A 21539-nucleotide genomic window follows, 5' to 3' on the forward strand; every position below is an offset into this window, starting at 1 on the left:
TGGAGATCTCTCGGCCTCGTCTCGAAGGTGGTTTGCCAATGAATCACCAGCGACAAGGCGGCTGCAGTGAGTGGTCCGCTCGAATGTGTCCAAGATTGCCCGTCACTGCCCTGGGCGGTTAAGATGACCAATCATATAAGGTATGCTTGGCCCACCGACGGCTTCCCAAGCATCCCTTGCCGGACTGAAAACGCTGGGAGCGGATGCCGTGCTCGGCCCTCTGGAACCCCAATCCGCTGGCACCCTGAATGAATTTCGCCTGGACTTGAGGGCTTGTGGAGCTCTTGCCATGCTACTCCGTACGGATGCTGAGCTTTTGACTCTTGGATAATACATGCAAATTGTGAAAGTGAGAAAGTTGGTCTGCTCCTGGGCTAGGGCAATTGGGCAAGACGCATCGCCTGGCTTCTCTGTGTGATGGCTCCAATCAGGTCCGATCTGGCATCAGAGGTCGTGATCGAACCTTTGCCATGTGGCTGCTTCCCGTGGCCTTCACTTGTTCCAAGTCGCCGCTGGCAATGCCTGGCCAGCCCGGCGATGCACCCATTGAAAGCGGGGCACTTGTTAGTTACTACTTGAAGTTATCGGCTGGTTTGGGCCGCTAGACCCTCATCGGAAAGGGGAACCGCCGCCCTCTTTCGCTCAAGTTCCCAACACACCGCGAAAGTTCGACTATTCCGTATCTCTCTCTCTATCTTATGCAGTTGAAGGCAGCAGTGGTTCGTCACCTTGACCTGCAGAAATATGCGCCGCCGGATGAACTCGGCCATGCCAGTGTCGGGACGACGAAGTGACGATGTCGGTGTTGTTTTCTTCCTTTGAACGAAGAAGTAATTTCTGTCCATCCATATTTAGTTGCTGGGCTCTCTTCACAAGGCCCGACACTTCATCGGAGCAGACCCGGGTTTACTTTGGTGTGCTGCGGGTTAGTTTCTATCATTGGATTGCATTGAGCTGATGCCGGATACATGGCCCGATGCTGGGCCACGATGGACCCTGTTAGCTGAGATTATTTGCTCCAGCGATTGGCGCCCAAAAGCCAGAGCGTTCCTGGAGGCGCCGGGCTCAACCTTAACTACTGCCATCATGGTTGCCAACCCACAGTGTGCCCGTCTCCCCCCAGCCTGGCTAATAATCTCTGCAAAGGCAATCCGCTATTCCACTCTTGGCATTCTCCTTTCCCCCCAGTCGGCCACTGTCCCTTGAGCGATCCTAGTACCTTAACCTACCGCGCCCCTTCTTCGCCCTTTAGTTCAATCATCTCGCTTGCGCCCTGACGACTTCCTCAGCCGTTGATACGTCCCTCTTCTCCTTCTCCATCCCGCTCGGCCATCGGTTGGCCATCAGCCGGTTGCTCTTTCAATCGGCGGGCAGGTTATTTTTTTTCCGGACCTGGGTTCCCTTATCTTTCTCACGTCGCCCGAGGCAGACACGCATCGAGTCGTGCGTGCTCAGTCCCTTTGCTGATCGGCCTCCGTGCCAATTTCCCGCCCTGCACCGACCGCGTGTCACGGTCCGATCCGGATTTCCCGCAACAATAGCTTTTTGCTTTCCGTGCTGCGAAGTCCTTTCGAGATTTCGGACGACGGCCAATTCAACGGAGGTTGTGGAAAGGCGAACCGGGGAAAGCGGCGCAACGGGCGTGCACCGGTGAGATAGAGGGGTTGAACTGCGCTGGAAAGCTTGGATCATCGGAGGTGCGTTGCTAAACTACCTTGCATCGAGCCTGCATCGAACGAGCGTGCGCGCCATTTGCGACGACAGCTTCGTGACTTTGACACGCCTGGCCTGCATTTTCGTGTGCTTCGTGTCGGTCACCAATGATTGCTTTCGACCGTTTCCCAACTTAGATCACTGCTCGACGACGCGCTCCTGCTGAATGCAGCTGGCGTGGAGCCCTCGACGGCCCCCTAACTGAAGACCCTGACGCTGACTCTGTTGCAACAGGGCGTGGATCTGCACGTTACATTCATCGGCGCCGCCTTCGACAACCGGTATGTCTCGGGGCATGGAGGAGAGGCCGCAAGTGGCCGCGGAGAGCTCGAAGGAAAAGGAGACGCTGGCCCCCGAGGACGGAGCGAGTTCCAAGAATAATAGGGGCCTGTTACCGGTTCCGTCAAGGTCGTCTTCCCAAAGAGTCCAGCCGTCACCGACCGCGACAGGATTAAGCGGTGCGACCGCCGGTGATTCGAGAGACAGCATCGGAGGACGCTCCAAGGAATCTAGAGGCAGTATGTTGCGGCCAAATCACAATGGAAGCGCGTCTAGTAACCGTTTAGGTGCCGCAACAGGACCAACAGCGACGCCAGGCCAATCGGAACCGAACTCGCTTGCGGCAACCTCCCAGAGGAAGAAGAAGGGCGGCTTATTCGCCTTATTTGCGTGCTGCGGTGTGCCGGACAACGCCAACGGCCTCGAGTCAGAGACGCCGCTCCCGACTCACAAGCTCGAGAAAATACCTGCGCGACCACAAACCGCCAGCCGTAGGACGGCCACACCCTCGGAGCAGCCCTCCGGCAGCAGGATCCAGCTTTCCGAGAAAGAGCCCAGCCAGTCACCTTCAGTCCCTCAAGGGCCAGCAAAGAACGCGAGGCGGATCTCGGGCACCAGCACTCAGGACCAATCTACCGTAGGTGGCGAGCGCGACAATGAGTCGAAGCAGACGACACTCGTTGGCCCAGGCGCAAGCAATCCGGTAATCTCAGTGGAGCCGCCGCACGCGACAGGCACGGATGCCGAAAAGGTGGAGGAGGCTGCCTCGGAGAAGGATGCCGAGGGTGATGTGCAAATGCCAGATGCTGAGAATGCGCGGCAGCTAGTGAGCCAAGGAGCCGCGGCAACCGCAGAGGAAACACTACCAAGGGTTCCCCCTCCGCCTTCGGGACCGATACCAGCAGTTCCAAGCGCTCCAAGCAACGCACTAATCGAAAGCCCACCGGTCTTTGCTCCGGACCAACCTCAAAGGTTCCTCCTGCCTCCTCAGGCGCCCGAGCACAAGGGCCGGAAATGCCTAGTTCTCGATCTCGACGAGACATTGGTCCACAGTTCGTTTAAGGTGAGGAGCAAACCCGGTCCTCATTGTGACAGGTCCAATACTGACCCGCCGTCCTAGATTCTTCACCAGGCCGACTTCACAATACCGGTGGAGATCGAAGGGAACTACCACAATGTCTACGTCATCAAGCGCCCCGGTGTCGATCAGTTCATGAAGAGAGTCGGCGAGCTCTACGAAGTCGTGGTTTTCACGGCCTCGGTTTCCAAGGTAGGCCGATTCATGGAAGACTCGGAAGCCGGTGTTGGAGCTAACGCAGCGCACACAGTACGGCGACCCGCTTCTCGATCAGCTGGACATTCATAAGGTGGTTCACCACCGGCTGTTCAGGGAGAGCTGCTACAACCATCAGGGTAACTACGTGAAGGACTTGTCGCAGGTCGGCCGCGACCTGAAGGACACCATTATTATCGACAACTCGCCGACCTCGTACATCTTCCACCCGCAACACGCTGTTCCCATCAGCAGTTGGTTCTCCGATGCCCACGATAACGAGCTGCTCGATCTTATCCCCGTTCTCGAAGACCTGGCTGGCCCCACCGTCCGGGACGTCAGCCTGGTCCTCGATGTCACTCTTTAACAGTCACGGTTTTCTCTTTTTGCGGCGTAGCTTCTCTCGATCGAATTGGCGCTAAACAACCATGAATCGATCTCGTACAAGATCAGGGGACCCCGGCCGCATGCGCAATAGAACCGCACATGCGCCGAAACTACGGAAACTCTCAAGGCACAGCATTGAGAGGATGTCTACACCCACCCGTCGCCCAGGTCCGATGCCCAGTCTCGAGAGCGGACGCAGTCAATCCAAGCCGGGGCCGGTTTGCAGTGGTGACAATTTCGTCCTCCCCTTCGACCCACCCGGGGGAGACACGATGGCAAACGGTTTCAAAAAAAAAAAAAAAAATAACAGTAATGGACTGGTTCGCAAGCGGAAAAACTTTAAGCTGGAAGCAGTTCTATTTGGGAGTTTGGTAAATGCTTGGGAGACGGCCAACCTTTTTTCTTTTCTTTGTTTTCTTTTCGATTCCTCTTCTTTCACATTTGCGAAGCGTTGAGCAGCGGACAGACAGGCGGGCGTGCGTGAGGAGAAGCCGGCATCGTCAGATATTGGTCTTCCTGTTTGTTGTTTTCTCCCCCTTTCCCCATGTATCAAACCCAGAGAGGTTCTAACCATAGTTCTGCCGAGGTCGGTCTTGTTGCAGCTTGAGTCTGCACTGAACCTCGAACATCATACCCCAACCCCTAGATGGGTCGTCATCTATATCTCCCTTTCCCGGTTTTCTTTTGTCTACCATACCCCTTGACGCATTTTTTCTTTGCCTTTCTTCGATATCTGATTGCTTTCCCATCACCCACACTGATATATAACACTCGCAATGTCTGTCGTCTCATTAACACCTACCATATCATCACACCGTTTTGCCTCGTGTATATTATTAATCCCTCTTTTTGTCCTTCCTCTGGGTGGCATGTTTGCAACACGGTCCTCCTGCACGGCAGCTCTGTGACGATACATTCCCAGCCCTTAGCCAGAGGTTTTGAAGGTGACAGACGGAGCAGGTCAGAATCGTTTGCAGCGGGTTGGAGAGGAACGATGGACTAAGCCCAGAGTTGAATGTCAAAGAATAGACTCTACAGCCTTGCTGCCGCAGTCTGGTCACATCCAGGAACCAGGTTTGACTTATCATAAGCATTACCTCGGCTGTGGTGAAGTGGAAGCAGATGCGGGATCCCAGTCCCATATAAACCATGACAGAAATAGGGACATGGCGAGATATCGTATACGGAGCATGGATTCATCAAGACGCCGAGTTGGGTCGCCAAGTCAGAGCAGGGAAGGCAACGGAGTTGCAGGTTATCCCGATTTGTACTCTTAGGCAATCCGGGTTCAATCTAACGAATCTGCAAATGCTAGAGGGACGATGGAAAGAGAGGTGGCCGTAGAAGCATGGCTCGACTGATTCTCGCTTTGGGTTACTCGACGATGCTTCGGTTCGCATCACACTTCCGGTGCCGCTCCCGAATGTTTCGATCCGGGAAGCTTATCCAAAATATAACCTTGACTGGGTATTCTGTGGCTTGGACCCCTTACGGAGTAGGGATCCCGAGGTTTAACAGTATGTTCGCAGATAGCGTCGAGATCAATGTGCTGCTGGTGTATTCCGTACCTACGGAGTAGTATTATTCTCTTGGCGGGCGTGGCCCAGGCGCGTGTCAAGAGCACCCCGGTCAAACAAAATTGCGGCGCCAATCCTCGAACGGGGATGGGGATTGGTGGGCCGGGCTCCACGGGCCCGAGCAAGGGAGCTGTGACTTCGTGGCCTCAATTCGAAGCACGGATCTTCCTGCTCGATAATTAGGGGCGTGAACAGCGTGTTCCAGCTCGACCGTCCGCCCAAATCCAACCACGCGACCACCGACCGATTGAACCAACTTGCGTCTCTCAAGAACGAGCGCCGTTCATTCTTCTTCTCTGCCTTTCGTTCTTGATACCACGTTTTCGCTTTCTCAATTACTTCTGTTCTAATACCACCACCACCACAACAACAACAATGGTAAGGCAGCTTCCATCAACGAACGAGGCCACATCTAACCCCCCCGGCCTCCCCTGCCCTCTCCGACGAACGAAACTTGTCAACGAACAAGCAAGAACACACACGTGTGCACACACACACACACACACACACACACACAAAGAGAGAGAGAGAGATGGAAAGAGAGAACACATTGTGGACGGAAGGAAGGGCCTAAGCTAATCCCGGTACAAAATCAGGCCTCTCCGCGCGCTTCATCCCCGACAGCCGGCAGCGGCGCCGGCAGCGGCCCCTCGGGGGGGGGCGCCAGCAGCACGGGCAGCGCGGTGCGGCCGTCGTCGCCGCCGCCGCCGGGCGGGGCGCGCACGGCGATCCGGCGGCGGGCGGCGGCCGACCAGAAGGAGAGGATCGCCAACGCGCGGCCCAACAGCACGCGCGCGGCCGGCGCCGGCGGCTCCAGCAGCACCATGCTCCGCCTCTACACGGACGAGAGCCCCGGGCTCAAGGTCGACCCGGTCGTGGTCCTGGTGCTCAGCCTGGTCTTCATCTTTAGCGTCGTTGCTCTGCATAGTGAGTTACCTTCTTGGCCTTCCTTTCTTCTCTTCTGCCCCCCCGGGTCGGGTGGTTGCCGGGCTGTATATGTTTTTGGGGGGGAGGGAAGATTGTGGGAAGCATGACGCTGACGAAATACAACAGTCATTGCCAAGATCACCCGCAAGTTCTCGAGCTAGATTCCGAGCTAGATTCCGAGCTAGAGTGCGAGGGTTCAAGTGCGGGGCAAGCTCGCTCGCAGCAAAGGCACTGCTCTCTACGTCGACGGCCGAGGGAGGACAAGATTGCCCCCTCCAACCTCCCCAACCCAAAACAGCCTTTGGCGAGCGACGAAGAAGAATACGGGGAGGCAACGACGGGTAGGGCTGGCACGGGACGGCACAAATCATCTTGCGGTATCGGGCATTCGGGGTTCCGGGGGGAATTGTGTCGTCCATAATTTGTGTTTTTTTTTTTTTTTTCGGGGGCGCGTGTTGGGTTTCTAGATACCTGGGGCAAACCAAGTCGGGAGGTACAGCAAAGGCTTGAAAAGAGATGTGAGATCCGACGACCTGATCGTGCTTGTTCTCTACCCGCCTCGCGGTCCATAGTCACAATGGGTCGCTCTGATTGGTGTACGATATCATTCAATGGACTGTTCTGGGAATGCAGGGCTCTTTCGGGTGGACTTGCGAATCTGGCATTGTTCAGAAGAGGGCCGGCGCTGGACTATGACGGTGGGCAACATGTGAACTCTCTTGATATGCATGCCGCATGACCTGGGACGCGAATCCTGATGGTGAGACGGTCCGATTCATAACGTCATCGCACATTCCCTCTCTGTCCCTGTGGACAAGTTGGCGAATCTTGCACGGCCTAGCCTTTTCGTTTCAAATCGGGTTTTGCTCATCGCGGGAGACAAATTGTCCCGAGGAGGCTGGTGTTGTTACACGCACTACGCATAACCTTTTGACACAGATTCGGAAATCTCACGTGGTACTACAAGCACCATAGTAGGGCAGCAGTTAGATCGGGTAGTTTACGCGTTCTTGCGCGGGAGTGTCTGTTGTGACAGAGCCCTTGCCGAGACAGGGTCTTGGCTCTCACGCAAGTCTTTGGTGTTGTTGTTACCGTCGACCCATAGGGCAGAATCTCACGCTCGCGCTGAGCGGAGAAGTTACGAGTGTAGTAGTAGCAGGCTGGGCGATCATCAACTCGGGAAAGGTGGAGCGAACAGACGGGTGGATAGGAGGACCTTGCAGGATTCCGGCGTCGTGTTCCCTTCCTTTCTTTAATGGCCGTCCTTCGAGTCACTCACTGATTGATAAATATAGAATGAGAGGGCAACGTGGCTAGCGAGGCACCACACTTTTGGTGGACTTCTCCAACTCCGAGTCTGCGTCCTGGGAACGACGGCTTTTTCTGAACACCCAAGGTGAGTAGTGGAATAGTGTAAGCACCATGTCTCCTGGCCTCGGCAGGTCGTCATGTGGCTGGGCTGAACTGGATCGTCCTACTCCGCGCATGTCCTGGATGGACGGTAGGTACCAATGTCTGTATGTATGTACGGACTTGGTCATGGCTAAAGCAAAAAAAAAAAAAAAAAAAAAAAAAAAAAAAAAAAAAAAAAAAAAAAAAGGTCCCGAGCCTCTGGTGTGACGCTGTATCCGAAGTCCTGCGGAGGCTCACCCAACCGTCAGCCGTCGGCCGTCGGCCGTTCTCTCGGCCTGTGGCACCACCACAATAGACTAGATGCATCTTGATCGCGGGTTAGCAGCCGTGTAGTTAACTGATCATCATTTACCCGGAAGTTCGAACACCTCCTATGACATAAGTCTCTTCTGATCACCGAGCCGCTTGAATGAGACTTAACAGCCCGGCGTTGTTGTAACAAGTCAGTGCCCCCCAGGAGTCTTTGGAGAGAAGAGAAACATTCGAGACGGATATTTCGAAAAAGAAGCAATATGTCAAAATTCTATACTGTCTTGTATACAACATGCCTAAGACAGACCACGCAATAACCTTAGAGAGAGAGAATCAAGCCAAAGAGGCAAGACGGGAAAGAGAGGGATGGGCAACCGGAATCCAACTCGGCAGAAGTGCGTTCTACCGGTCCGTTCGAACACCAGACTTTCCTCATGTACAGTACACCTCCTCCAGGATTCTGAATCCTAGTGCGGTACAAACCCCACTTTTTTCTATCTCTTTTGCAAGCCACTTACGCAATTATCATACGAGGTCACTCTTCTAGTAATTTCTATAGGAGGGTACTTCTCAATAAAATCCTTCCTCTAAGAGGCAGAATTGGCCTATAATTGCCAGTCTAACACTCGTATTCGGCTACCCAGTTCCATCGGCTAAGCAATAGATATTAATACTATACTCAACACCCCACAGAGCGACCTCTATAGTTCGCCAACGGTATAGCGATTTTACCATCTACAAGTCCAGAAGATGGCCTAATCTGACCACCCTAGCCTAGATCTATATATACGGCACTTAACACCACTTTCGCGAGACGAAAAGATCGAGATACGCGCTCTTCGCAAATACTATAAGTAGGACTACTTCAATATTACGCACGCAACTAGCAAGATATATCATCAAGTTCAAGATGCCCTTTCTAGCCTACTAACCCTATAAAGGAACTGCTATCAGCTACGACCTGTTCTAAAGAGCCTAGAGAAGAAACGCCTCGATGAATTCCTTCGTATAGACCTGATAAATCGAAAGCTCCTATAGGCCGATTTACAGTATTATATCCCTAGTTTCGAGCTCTTTAGAGAGCAAGTAATCATGATAGCATTACGATCGATAGGATATAGAAGGGCTATATAATCACGGCATCTCCCTCTAACAGATTAATATATAGTTGCCCGACTTTACTTTGTATATAAATAATTGTCTCTCTATCCCTAGCTAGAGGACTAGGAGATAGTCTCATTTTCTAATAAAACCTAGGTAACTAATAACCTAACCTAGAAGTAATAGATTATAATATACGATATAGAAGATCTAAACACCTAGGCACTTATCTAATAAAAGCTATATAGCTAGATATTTTAGGGCTTATTTATAGGTAAGAAAAAGGGGCCTTTTTCCTTCTAGGAGAAGGAATATAATAGTATTTCTATAGAGAAATACTAGCGCTATATTGTCCCTTTAATCTATATATTTTATAAGGAGACAAGGGACGAAGTTAGCAAGATTACTTTTTAACAAGACAATATAATAGCCTACTCGGCTACATTAACAAGGATATTACTTTTAGTGTTAGGAATCGAAGTCCTATAGTGGCTAGCCCGTAGCCTAGATTTGAGCCCTATTGAGAATGTATGGCACTAGATGAAGGTTTAGCTCGAATACAAGTATGACCTTCAATCCCTAAGCCTTACGCAGCTCCGAACAGCTGTTTAGGAGGCCTGGGATATAGTACCTTCCGAGTATCTTCGGCAGTTAGCCCACTCAATGCCTCGACGGCTTACGTAGGTAATTGAAAACAACAGGCAGACAATTGAGTACTAATACTTCTGTACTATAGAAATTTGTATATAGTTAGATGTACTTTGACTACTTGGCACTTTTACTTGTTCTGGGAAAAAGTGGGGTTTGTACCGCACTAGGATTCAGAATCCTGGAGGAGGTGTACACAGTATGAGCGAAGGATCGGACCGCATATATGGGGTTACGAAGTATCGTCATAAGGTGGTGATGGTTGGTTTGGACGAGCGGAAGGCGCAACGAACGTACACTATAGTAGGGTTGCGCGTCGTCAATCGGGGCGAACGCCATTTGTCGGTTTTGATTGCCACTTAGAGCACTTTCGGCGTTTTGGGCATCTGGCCACACTGAGCGCAGCAGCGTCAGGAGAGAGAGAGGTGTCATGCATGTCCCACTCGGCTCGCTGCTGCACTTCAAGGGTGCCATGAGGACGCGGGCGACCATCCCACAGGAGGCAGGCGGGCTGATCTCAGCGGTGGGTGCGTGGCCCTTTGCCTGCGGCGCATTCCTTCGGCAAAAACGGCCCTCCATTGCGCACCGCCGCGTGATTGGCACGGCCCGCTCTCTGCTGTGGTCCTTTTTTTTTTTTTTTTTTTTTTCCAACGACGTATTTGTACATACATAGTGTACGCAGTAGTGTGCGGACTAGTGTCCGACGACCAGGACGATCGTGTTTCCCCGTGCTTCACAGAGCGTGTTGAGTTAAGCCGGCGCTAGTTCAAATCCACGAACCAGAGACATTGTACTATGTAATCCGTACCGAGTTAGAGTTCAAGTTGCGTCCTGTGAGCGACAAGTGGGTGGGCGAGCTGCCCAGTTGCACCTCACGCCAAGAGCTCCCTCCTCCCAACAAACCCATCCCGGACAACGGAGTCCGTGTCCTCTACATGGAGCCCAACCACTCCAGGTAGCGAATCAATCTCATTACCACTAACGTACGCTCCTGCGTACGTACTGTACACTCATAAGGATTTATAAAGTGGCCATGGTCGGTAACTACCCGAGGTAACTCGAGAGCGCGGGTACACTAAACCCAAGCTCCTTGCGCAAGCGAAGCGAGGTGTCTGAGCTGCCCTTCCCTTTACCCCACACTTCCACGCTCGTGGCCCTCATCAGCAACGTGCCATCCATCGACCTTAGGGCGACCGAGAGGACGGGCTACTAGTACACAAATAGCAACAAACCCTTGGGGGGATGTTGCTCTCACCTGCAGAAACCGCCTGGCTGGTGCTGGCGCTTGGACACGCGGGGACCTCCATTTCCATATTGCAACCATCCGGCAGCGCATGTAACCTTGGCCCGACCGCATCGAGAGATGAGAGACCAGGAGGTGTTGATCGACTGACGAGAGCAAGAATTGGCTCGCAGATCTGTCGTCGGCGGGGTGGCGCCGTGTCGCCTCGAGTGGAAAGCTTGATGTCAGTTCAGTGCATTTGGTGCATGCATCGCCCACATCCCCCGCCTTACGCGGCGCTCTGCGCAGACGGCAAGGCGATTCGGTTCGGCCTGACAAAAAGAGCGTCGGTTAGTAAGTAACTAGGTAACTAGTGTAGTAGGCGGATTATGTTAGCATCACCGCTCGGCCAGCTGCGCACAGCGGGCGAGGGTAATCGAAAGCAGCGTCGCAGCGCTACCCATGCAGGTCAGTGCCAACGACGGCTAAGCATGCATGCAGCTCAACCTCGAATCGGCCATACCTACTTGTTGGATCGGTGTGGTGTACACTACTACATCAGATGGCCGTCTCTTTAGTGTCAGTCAGAACTCTATGTGTGCTCGATTGATTCGGCAGACCGCGTAAAACTGCAAGATGAGCCGCGCCGCGACGACAGCCAACAGCGTGAAGCCCGGGGAAGCGGTTGGCCCAGGCGAGGACCACCCGCCCCAAGGTAGGGTTCGGTGCTGTATGTACATACATATGTAGCGTACTAGTAATTAACTAGCGTGCTGCGTAGTTAGCGTGCTGCGGAGCCAGGTTTTGCAGCTCCAAGGGGGAAGGTGCATAAGTTAACGGTCAACGTGGTCCTGAGACAGACGATCTGCCGATTTCTGTCCTTTCCCAGGATGCCCAGAAAAAAGTACGGGGGCGAAAAGAGGGGTCGACGACAGTCGATCTGCCGTCACCCCGGGGTTTCGGGGAGGTCCTTTGTTGATGAAGGGGCACTTTTTTGCGCCTACGCTACGGAGTACGGATTACACTAGCCCAACAAATCGAGCAGCAGCAAGCGAACGAGAGCGGGTGGGAACGTTCTGTGGGGTTCTTTTTCTAAGCAAGACCCCACACCCCGCCAGGAACCTCTGTTCTGGAAAGGAGCCCGTTTTCCAATCCAATAAAACGTGCTGCGGCCGGGGTAAGGTGCTTGGCAACTGTTGCCATATCAAGTGTACGTACCGCACAGGAACCTGCGGGCCTGAAGTCTGTCCAGGTCTCCAACCAACCTTGGTGACCTCGAGTACGGATTACTGGGTGCTCGCTTGTCCGCTCGGGTTCTTCCTTGCAGCGGCGCAACCGTGGTCCAATCCCCTGTCCTGTACCCTGCTGAGAGCGCTGTTTGTGTGCAGCCTTCCACTGCGAGTTTCGCTGGGGCTGGGGAAGTGTTTCTGGGTTTCTTGCATGGTCTGTTGTCTGACCCGGGCATCTTTGTTCGTGTCCCGAGACTTGCCATCGACCGATCCACCGCGGGAGAGTCGCGCGAAACCACCGCGCCGAGACTGCGCCTGTCTTGCCCTGAGAATTGCTGCAAACTCGAATTGTTTTGCGTCTCGGGCGCCCTGCGCAGTCCCCTCGTTATTGATACGCCGTAGTATTCGATCGACGGTTACTCTCGGCGCCACGTAGCGCATTTCGCTCTTTTTCGATCCCAGATTCTCCCCGGATGGTTGCCACTGCGCTGCTCGACCCATCGTCGACGTCCTGGACTCTCTCTCGCATTGTCTACACCATCACAGCCCCTACCCCCCGCCTGCCGAGTGACGCGCCGAGCACCTGGTCTTCTCGGCGCCCGCCATGGCGGGGTTCTTCCAGAAGCTCAAAGGGGCCGGATCTGTAAGTCAGACCAGCCGCTGTGTGTCTCGGGCAGACACACTACACTCGCCCTCGTTCAGGAACGACACGACACCAAGCGACAACCTATTTCCCCCGCTGTTCCCCCCTCGACTTTGCGGACTATATGGCATTTAGCTCAGGACTGACGACAACGTGTCAAGGGTGTCTCAAAATCCGATAACACCGCATCCGCAAAAAGCAAAAAGGACGAACCTCAGCCAGACCTGACGCCGCTCGAGAAGCTGTTACAAAATGCTGGTCCGATCCGGGAAGACGGCAGCGACAAATTCTTTGGGTTAGAAAACGTGAGATACACCGGCCCCCCCCCCCCCCCGGGGATACCTCCTGCTGTGGACTCGTTCTAACCGTCGTTGCTCAAATCTAGTTCGGCAATACATGGTAGGTGGGAGGAACCACAGACATTCCTGCTCACTGCCCCCCCGTACTCGACGGAGGCAAGGTCACTCACTGACCACGGCATTTTGGCAGTTATTGCAACTCGATTGTTCAGGCACTATATCACTCGGAGCAGTTCCGACGGCATGTCGTCAACTACCCCCCGCCGTTACCCGGGGACGAGGGGAACAGGCAGAGGCGGAAGGTCAATGTTACAATACGACCTCCGGTGCAGCCGGAGCAGAGCGGGAATGCCGCCGGCCCGAGTAAGCCGCGGCAGTCCTTCGGCGGAGGACCGCAGCTCCCTCCTGCTGTCCCACCTTTGCGCCCGGAGGACAAACCGGACTCGCCGGAGTACAAGAAGAAGCAGGCCATGCTGAGGGGGCCGATATTAGAGCTCGCGCAAGAGAGCGTCGACCCTTCCGGCATGGAGGAGTGTACCTTTACGGCACTCAGAGACATCTTCCAGGCCATGATCGAAAGTCAGTCCAGGACGGGCGTGATAAGCCCGCAGAGGTTCCTGGACATCTTCAAGCGTAACAACGAGATGTTCCGCAACTCGATGCACCAGGACGCTCATGAGTTCTACGGCATAGTTCTCAACGACGTGATCGCGAACGTCGAGGCTTACGCCAAGAGGACGCAAGAGCTGGCAGACAGCACAAGCAAGGAGGATCCGTCGTCTCATCAGGCCGCAGGCGCAATAGCCTTGACGACGACGACGATGACGACGACCACCACCACCACCAATGCCGGTTCTGTGACGCGGTCGTCGGGGACCGGCTGGGTGCACGACATCTTCGAGGGCGTGCTGACTTCAGAAACCAGGTGCCTGACCTGCGAGACGGCATCACAACGCGACGAGACGTTTCTAGACTTGTCAATCGACTTGGAGGAGCATTCGTCCGTGACTGCGTGCCTGCTCAACTTCTCGGCCGAGGAGATGCTGTGCGAGAGGAACAAGTTCCACTGCGACCACTGCGGCGGCCTGCAGGAAGCGGAAAAGCGGATGAAGGTCAAGAAACTGCCCAAGATTCTCGCGTTGCATCTGAAGCGGTTCAAGTACACCGAGGACTACAGCCGGTTGCAGAAGCTCTTCCATCGTGTCGTCTACCCCTACCACCTCCGGATGTTCATGACGACCGACGACGCCGAAGATCCCGACAGGATGTACGAGCTCTACGCCGTGGTTGTGCATATCGGAGGGAACGCGTACCACGGGCACTACGTCGCGGTTATCAAGACCAAAGACCGTGGGTGGCTACTCTTCGACGACGAGATGGTCGAGCCGGTGGACAAGCATTTCGTCCGGAACTTCTTCGGAGACAAGCCCGGGATGGCGTGCGCCTACGTGCTGTTCTACCAGGAGACGACGTTCGAGAAGGTGCGGGAAGAAATGGATGCCGAAGGCCTGGACCAGGTGAAGCTGGCCACCCAGACGGCAGACACCGCGGCGACCACGGAGTTGCCTAACGGGTCAAGCACCGCTCTGCTCTCGAAGCTCAACTCGCAGCCCCTGTCTCCGGTGGACGAGAACGAAACGCTAGCCACGCTCGATCAGGCCAGGTCGGCCCCTCCCGAGATCCACGTGACCACAAGCACCACCTCGGGCGGTCCGCCGCCGCCTCCCCTGTCCGCTTCGGAAGTCCACCCTCTAGTCGCAGCGCCACCCCCCGGCTCGGCCGTCGCGACAGGAGAGGACAAGGGCACCGCTGTTACGTCAAAGACCAAGGCGCAACTAGCCAAGGAAAAGAAGGAAGCCAAGGCGCGGGAGAAGGCCGAGGAGAAGGCACGGAAAGCCGCCGAAAAGGAACAGGCTCGCCTCGCTGCGAAGGAGCGCAACGAGGCGCAACGCAGGCGAATAGAGGCGGCCAGGCTCGAACGCGAGCAGTTAGCCCAGGTGTTAAAGGAGAGCAGGCGGATGGCGGAAGAGGAAGAGAAGCGGCGCAGGAAAGAAGTCGGGGCAATAACGACCACGGACACAACCACCTCGTCCGACGCGGGTGCTGGCGGCGGCGGCGGCGGACGCGGCGGCGATGGCGATGGTGGCGACGAGCAGCAGCACCACCGAAACGGTCTGTTCAACCGCGCCGGTCGGACGAGCAAGTCCATGACCCGCAAAAGCTTCGCCTTCCTGCACATCGGCCAGAACAAGGACGAGGATAAGGGCGACCCGAAGGGGTACAGAACCAATCGCAGCGAGGCAGGCGAGAGCGGGAGCGTCCAGGGCGAGAGCATCCCGTCGTCGGGCGCCAAGGAGAACGGGGCGCCCTCGCCCTACTCCCACAACAAGAACGGCGGCGGTAGCAACGGCAACGGCAACGGCACCAGCACCAGCACCAGCACCAGCATCGGCGGCATCAACGGATCGCCCGCCAAAAAGCCGAGCAACCCCTTCCTGGCGCGGGCCATCCCACGGTCGGACACGGCGCCCGCCGGGGCGGTCAGCCAGCTGCGACGTACTCCCGACAAGCACGACAGGGAGAAGGATAGAGACGGCAAGGAGAACCAGAACCAGAAACCGGCGCTCAAGGAGAGGTTCAGCTTCGGGCTCGGCAGGAAAAAGAGCAGCAGGTTCCTGTCTTCGGCGTCCTAAGAGGCGTTGCGGTTACCTATAGTACTGTCCTCTGCAGGGGCCGGAGCCGGGGTTGGAGTTGTAGCAAGAGTTGTAGAAAGCGGGAAAAGCAGGAAGCATCTGATTTTTCTCGGGATGGCGTGCTTCCGTTCTTGGTCATCTATCTGGGTTAAGGGGTTCTTTCAAGGATATATACCCTCGCGCGGGGAGGCTGTCGTGTTCGTGTTGCGTACTTGCTTCACCTTTTTGGTATTTGGCTACAGGCGTCACGTTGGATGGCTCTCTCACCATACCTGCTCGTATAGACCTGCTGTTTCTTTTCCCCCCTTCTTTCTCTCCGGAGCGCCATCTCCGAGATTGGGTTGGCGAGTACTATGAAGTCTCTCGGCACGAGGACCGACACGAGCTCGCCTTTGTTGGGCTCTAATCATGCGGACATTGGGGCCGGCGGGGGCGGCGCTTCAGGGCCCTCGAGACTTGTACATACATACGATCATGGCATGGCAGGGCGCTGGAGATTGGAAATTTCCTTGGCATCGATTGTTGACTAGCGCCGAGTGTGCGGTTATGCCAACTGATCGGGTATCGCCAGCTCGGCCGCGTGTTAACTTTGCGACTAATAAATAAGCAGGAACAAGCTCGTTCGCTCGCAGCGCACACAGTCCTAATCGCTCGATCCCCGTCCCTGCCCCACTGCCACCTTGCTCTCTCTACAAGTACGGATTATTGTGACCAGCTTTTTTCCGGCCCCTTTTGGTTAGGGATGATGCACCATCCCACCTCTGCACATGGCGAAAAGATACCCCATGCATACATGCATGCATGCATGCATTCAACCGAGCCCGAGCCCGAATCCATTCCCCGTCCAAAAACGCCCGCGATCAGAAAAAAGAAAAGAAAAGCATTGCTTTACCTGGCACGTAGCCTGACTCTTTCCCTACCACCACCCGGCCCCGTCGCCGTTACATATATCCACATCAACCAGAGCTCGCGATGCGCCCACGGCGAACCGAGTCCTGCCGTCTCGTCGTCGTCACGTATATTCTTCTTGTCCTCTCCATCGCTCCGTCCCTCTCTTCCTTCTTCTCTTCCCTCCCTCAGACACGGCCACCCAACCCCGGTTCACTAGCCGAGGATGAGCTCGTAGACTATGATGAGGGTGTTGATGATGATGAGGGGTACTGCCCGCCGTCGTGTGCGCATCATATAAGGTCAGCCGGAGCTTGCCCACGGAGGATTTCCGCTTCCCATCGAGGTCGGACACAAGGCCCGCCCCAGTGGTATGGTTTTGGTTGGGGGAGGGAAGGAAGGGGGAGGGGGGCCACTCCTGGGATGCGATTCCCACTTACCCCTCATGACCGTCCTCACGCTCGCAATCAGCTGGATGATCTTGTACTTGACGCTGGTGTCGAGGTCCTGCCCGAAGCCGCGCTGGTATGTCCCCGGGGCGAGACCGACTGTTTTGGGCGGTTCGTGTCAGCTTTCTTCTTCTCTTCTCTTCACTCCTCTTTCCTTTCGCTATGTGAAAGTCTCGGCTGGCTGGCTGGCTGGCTGGCTAAGGTGGGAGCGGGAAGCATGGACGATACCAGCAGGGGGGAAAAACGTACCGCGCGCAAGGAATCGGTCTTCGGAGGGAATGCAGATAGCGTTGAGGAGGAGGACGGTGACTGTTTCGCAGAGAAGGGGCGCGCATTGTGTTAGTGACGGGGGGCCTGCATTAAAAACGGAGAGTGGCTGGGGGGGTGGGGGGGAAGGGGGCCGCACTATAGAGGAATTTCCCGAGGATGGACATGTTGAAGGGACGACCGGCTCGGCGGGACGCTGTCGTCGAAAAGGTGGGTTTGTGTGGTGTTGCTTTCGGCCTTGATGGCCTCGCCCTCTCGCGCGGCTCCTTTTCGTTCCGTACTCGTTAACGTCCAAACAGAATTCCCCGGTGACCCTTCTGCTTCTGATAATCGTAGAGCTTGAGTTGAGCCGCCCGCAAGTTGGCTGATACTGGGCCGGTTGCCAAAGTTCCGATATCACCTGCAGCGGTCTGTTGAAGCATGCGATACGCTAATTAACAGTGGTCCGCATGGTGTTGAAAGTCGGGCCGGCACGGGTACGTACCTTAGCTAACTAAAATAGGAAAAGGCGGTCTGAAGTCGAGGCAGGATCTCTAGGCTCTGAGGCTTCAACTTTCCCCTAACCCTGAATTCCAAAGCTCCGAATATCAGTTTGTCAGACCGTTGTCCGCAGTGGATTTGGTGTAATCCCCCATCCACTCCTCTCTACTACTTTTCCAAGTAGAAATAGCACAAAACAACACGAAACATCAAATAGGGCGATCCATCAAACCCACACAGCAAGGAGCAAAGGCAGGCTTAGACTCCTGATTTGTCTCTCATGAGCAAGTTGTGTTCCGGATTTGAAAATTCAGGAGGTTACCTGGCTTGACTTCAGTAGTCGTTGGACAACGGGCCCTCCAGGCTTTGGTTGAGTTGCGATTGGCTCCAGCAACACCTACGGAGTATGAGGGCCGGCCCAAACCAAGGAAAGAGCTTACCCCTGACGAGGTTCTCGGCCAACAACAGCAGTTGTTGATTTGGAAAGAGCATCTCAAGAATCTCCAATTCCTCGCTACGTTCCGGTTGTCGACTTCAAAGCCGTAGGCTTCTACTTCGTACAAGACTCTGTGCGGTTGTGTGTTGTGCAACATCCTTCACTAGCCTACTATCCCGAGACGACAATGGATCGCTCACGGGCGTAGCCATCATCCCCGTGATCTGCAACATGCGTCTAGATCTTTACCGCGATCCGAGACACGCAGTTGTTTGTTGGATTGGCTAAAGTCTTCTTTCGCCGAGCGTTGTCTGACCATACCGCTTGTAGGGATACTACGAGTACTTTGGTTCTTCAACAACCTACGAGTACCAAAGTAATCCGTACCGCGTGCTCGTTGCTCTCTCACCTCGGTCAAGGGTAGGTGAGGACGGCGCTGGCGACACTCGGGCGAAATGGAAACCCGCTGTGGGGCGCCATCCCACTGTTTCGTCTTGGCTGCAATTAACCGGCGGCTCTGGTTGGCGCGGGTCTTGAACAGGCTAAATCGCGCGGGCATGGCCGGATACCGGGTCAAGTCGACTTCTCGACTCCAGCAGCAGCGCCTCAAACTGCCCACGCAGCGTCTTGCTCGGCGGGATTTCTCTCTGGACTGTGACCGTCTATTGAACCGGCATCGGCCATGTGATCACCTGAACTTTTTCGTCTGCTTGCTGGCCAACAAACGCCTGGAGATGCAGGGCCGCAGCCCGTCTCTGGTTGCGGGCCGCCAAAGCGTTGCCCTCTGCAACTCTTATCAAAGAATAACCTACCGGATTTGGCACATGGGTTACACAATTGGGGAGTTGAGAGCTAAGAGCGAGCTTTTCCCGCCGCGTGCACAAGGCTAATAATAAGAAAAACGACCAGCCGACTCGTGAGCGCTCCCTGGTTCCCACGGGGGAGTCCACATTCTCCAGCAAGCAGTTTAACCAGCGCAGATGGAGATTCGGCGGGACGGGCCCACAGCCTTGGCCGTGTGCTGCTTCTCACATCTGCTCAGTGGATCGCTTCCGGGGACGATGGCGCTCAGGACAACGCAAGCCTCGATTTTGGCTCAGTACGCCACGGAAAAAAAAAAAAAAAAAAAAAAAAAAAAAAAAAAAAAAAAAAAAAAAAACGGGCGCTTCTTCTCCACGGCAACGATGTTTGAGAAAAGTGGCCATGGAACATGGCGATGTAGCATCCACGCTAGGCACGCCGAGGAAGACCCTGGCGCCCGCTGTACGAGTAGATACCCGCGCCGCCTATGACGACGGAGCGGGTCTAGATGGGCCCTGGAGGGGCTGGAGATACTGCCGCAGGCGGGACGGTATGGCCCTGCTCGGCGGAACCGTCCTCGACGAAGCGCGCGACTCGGCGAGCGCGGCGGGATGCTCCTGGGCGGGCCACCTCTTCTCCTCCGGTCTGGAAAGATTGTGGTGGGGGTGGCCCGGTTGGCATAAGTAGCACGGCAACCCCTTGGTGCTCCTTGAACCTTCTCCGGCTGAATTATCCTTCTCATCTCTCAATACTTTCCATCCTCGTTGCTCCCCTCGCGGACATACCCTTCGTGTGAGCTTCCCCGTCACCTTCCCTCCGCTACTTCTGCCAACTCTGGGCTTCCGGTTTCCTGGGGCCGATCAATGTTCTAACTTGGCCTTACAGAGTCGCACCATCGCCTCGAAAAGGAAACAACAGAATCGAGCACAATGCCGTCACCTGTCATCAAGCTCAACAGCGGCTATGACATGCCCCAGGTGGGCTTCGGCCTCTGGAAGGTCGACAATTCCGTTGCCGCGGACGTCGTCTACAACGCCATCAAGGCCGGCTACCGCCTCTTCGATGGCGCTTGCGGTAAGTTTTACAACGTTGTTTGGCCCTTCTCCTCCAAATTCCATCCGCCCCCCACTGGTCGCGGCATCGTTCTGCGCGTTGCGTTGCTTGACGTGGAGGGGCAGCAAGCTCGGGCGAAAACTACCCCGCCCCCCTCTGCCCCGGTCCTTCCCGCCCCACCGTGCTGCGGCGGCGGATGGAGGGGGGGTGGATTACTACTGTGGAACCGCGCCAAGCATCCCTAAGCAGCACTCAATTAACAGTAACTGCTGCGTACACTTAAAAGACGAGAACGGGGTGATTGACTGACAACGGGGGCATGGACAGACTACGGCAACGAGGTCGAGTGCGGCAAGGGTATCGCGCGCGCCATCTCGGAGGGCATTGTGAAGCGTGAGGACCTCTTCATCGTGTCCAAGCTCTGGAACACCTTCCACGACGCCGAGCGCGTCGAGCCCATCGTCAAGAAGCAGCTCGCCGACTGGGGCATTGACTACTTCGACCTCTACCTCATCCACTTCCCTGTCGCCCTCGAGTACGTCGACCCCTCGGTCCGCTACCCGCCCGGTTGGTTCTACGATGGCAAGAGCGAGATCCGCACCAGCAAGGCCACCATCCAGGAGACCTGGACTGCCATGGAGTCCCTTGTCGCCAAGGGCCTCACCAAGAGCATCGGTATTTCCAACTTCCAGGCCCAGCTGATCTACGACCTCCTGCGGTACGCCAAGATCCGCCCGGCCACCCTCCAGATCGAGCACCACCCCTACCTCGTCCAGCAGGAGCTGCTCAACCTCGCCAAGCAGGAGGGCATCGCCGTCACCGCCTACAGCTCCTTCGGCCCCGCCAGCTTCCTCGAGTTCAACATGCAGCACGCCGTCAAGCTCACCCCCCTTATCGAGGACGAGACCATCAAGAAGATCGCCGCCAAGTACAACCGCGAGCCCGCCCAAGTCCTGCTCCGCTGGGCCACTCAGCGTGGCCTGGCCGTCATCCCCAAGACCACCCGCCCCGCCCTCATGGCCTCCAACTTCCAGTGCACCGACTTTGATCTCTCCGAGGAGGACATCGCCACCATCTCGTCCTTCGACCGCGGCATTCGCTTCAACCAGCCCTCCAACGTGAGTCTCTCTCTCTCTCTCTCTCTCTCTCTCTCTCTTTTTTTTTTGCCCTTCTTGAGAGCTGCAGGGCGATATGGCCAGTGTGTGCTGACTCGTTTTTTTCCCACTCTAGTACTTCCCCACCGAGTATCTCTGGATCTTTGGCTAAGTGCTCTACGGAGCACAGAGCGCGGTGGGCGGGCGCAGTCCCGCATGGCCCTTACCGGCCACACTCGAGGCGGACCAGGGCCGCCACTGGTCTGCTCTCCACTGATACCCCCTTGACGATTGGATTTTATAGAGGGCGGCTGGCGGGAAGGGGTGACTAACTAGGTAGTCTTCGCGCCGGTCTTCTCATGACTTGAGAATCATGTTTGCTCTGCCGCTTGCCTGAACACAAAGATGGGGATGG

General features: G+C 55.5%; 6 protein-coding genes across 6 annotated transcripts; 4 read left to right on the forward strand and 2 right to left on the reverse strand.

Moving 5' to 3' along the window:
• The first annotated feature begins 1512 nt into the window (after positions 1-1512).
• Positions 1513-3742, forward strand: MYCTH_2294274 (uncharacterized protein). The gene is made up of 5 exons (XM_003658421.1): positions 1513-1697; positions 1948-2231; positions 2292-3055; positions 3113-3262; positions 3321-3742. The coding sequence occupies exons 2-5, from the start codon at positions 1997-1999 to the stop codon at positions 3630-3632; spliced, it is 1461 nt and encodes a 486-aa protein (XP_003658469.1). The 5' UTR covers positions 1513-1697; positions 1948-1996; the 3' UTR covers positions 3633-3742.
• Positions 3743-5450: 1708 nt separating this feature from the next.
• Positions 5451-6801, forward strand: MYCTH_2073127 (uncharacterized protein). The gene is made up of 3 exons (XM_003658422.1): positions 5451-5607; positions 5826-6156; positions 6283-6801. Exons 1-3 carry the CDS (start codon positions 5605-5607, stop codon positions 6315-6317), a joined length of 369 nt encoding a protein of 122 aa, XP_003658470.1. The 5' UTR covers positions 5451-5604; the 3' UTR covers positions 6318-6801.
• A 4280-nt stretch (positions 6802-11081) lies between these two features.
• On the reverse strand, positions 11082-12522 carry MYCTH_2122065 (uncharacterized protein; the record flags this gene model as incomplete). Its single annotated transcript, XM_003658423.1, has 3 exons — positions 11082-11124; positions 11195-11248; positions 12083-12522. 3 exons carry the CDS (start codon positions 12520-12522, stop codon positions 11082-11084), a joined length of 537 nt encoding a protein of 178 aa, XP_003658471.1.
• Positions 12523-12625: 103 nt separating this feature from the next.
• On the forward strand, positions 12626-15656 carry MYCTH_2055311 (uncharacterized protein; the record flags this gene model as incomplete). Its single annotated transcript, XM_003658424.1, has 4 exons — positions 12626-12664; positions 12826-12969; positions 13050-13063; positions 13154-15656. The coding sequence occupies 4 exons, from the start codon at positions 12626-12628 to the stop codon at positions 15654-15656; spliced, it is 2700 nt and encodes an 899-aa protein (XP_003658472.1).
• A 789-nt stretch (positions 15657-16445) lies between these two features.
• Positions 16446-17696, reverse strand: MYCTH_2294281 (uncharacterized protein). Its single transcript, XM_003658425.1, has 4 exons — positions 17400-17696; positions 17243-17302; positions 16985-17092; positions 16446-16816 (listed from the first exon to the last, which is right to left on the reverse strand). The coding sequence occupies exons 1-4, from the start codon at positions 17425-17427 to the stop codon at positions 16761-16763; spliced, it is 252 nt and encodes an 83-aa protein (XP_003658473.1). The 5' UTR covers positions 17428-17696; the 3' UTR covers positions 16446-16760.
• Positions 17697-19906: 2210 nt separating this feature from the next.
• MYCTH_43671 (Aldo/keto reductase-like protein) lies at positions 19907-21296 on the forward strand (the record flags this gene model as incomplete). The annotated part of the gene is made up of 3 exons (XM_003658426.1): positions 19907-20051; positions 20358-21148; positions 21261-21296. 3 exons carry the CDS (start codon positions 19907-19909, stop codon positions 21294-21296), a joined length of 972 nt encoding a protein of 323 aa, XP_003658474.1.
• Between the last annotated feature and the right edge of the window lie 243 nt (positions 21297-21539).

This window comes from Thermothelomyces thermophilus, chromosome 1, assembly GCF_000226095.1.
Source record: "Thermothelomyces thermophilus ATCC 42464 chromosome 1, complete sequence".
Lineage (NCBI taxonomy): Eukaryota > Fungi > Ascomycota > Sordariomycetes > Sordariales > Chaetomiaceae > Thermothelomyces > Thermothelomyces thermophilus.

Excerpts from the sequence above, each read along its gene's own strand:
- MYCTH_2294274 (XM_003658421.1), top strand. The coding sequence starts at position 1,997 with ATGTCTCGGGGCATGGAGGAGAGGCCGCAAGTGGCCGCGGAGAGCTCG. Across the intron at positions 3,056-3,112 it reads TGGTCCACAGTTCGTTTAAG|ATTCTTCACCAGGCCGACTT; the intron begins GTGAGGAGCAAA and ends CCGCCGTCCTAG. Across the intron at positions 3,263-3,320 it reads TCACGGCCTCGGTTTCCAAG|TACGGCGACCCGCTTCTCGA; the intron begins GTAGGCCGATTC and ends CAGCGCACACAG.
- MYCTH_2073127 (XM_003658422.1), top strand. Across the intron at positions 6,157-6,282 it reads TAGCGTCGTTGCTCTGCATA|TCATTGCCAAGATCACCCGC; the intron begins GTGAGTTACCTT and ends GAAATACAACAG.
- MYCTH_2294281 (XM_003658425.1), bottom strand. The coding sequence starts at position 17,427 with ATGTCCATCCTCGGGAAATTCCTCTATA. Across the intron at positions 17,093-17,242 it reads AGACCGATTCCTTGCGCGCG|TCGGTCTCGCCCCGGGGACA; the intron begins GTACGTTTTTCC and ends CGCCCAAAACAG. Across the intron at positions 16,817-16,984 it reads CGTGAGGACGGTCATGAGGG|TACCCCTCATCATCATCAAC; the intron begins GTAAGTGGGAAT and ends GACGGCGGGCAG.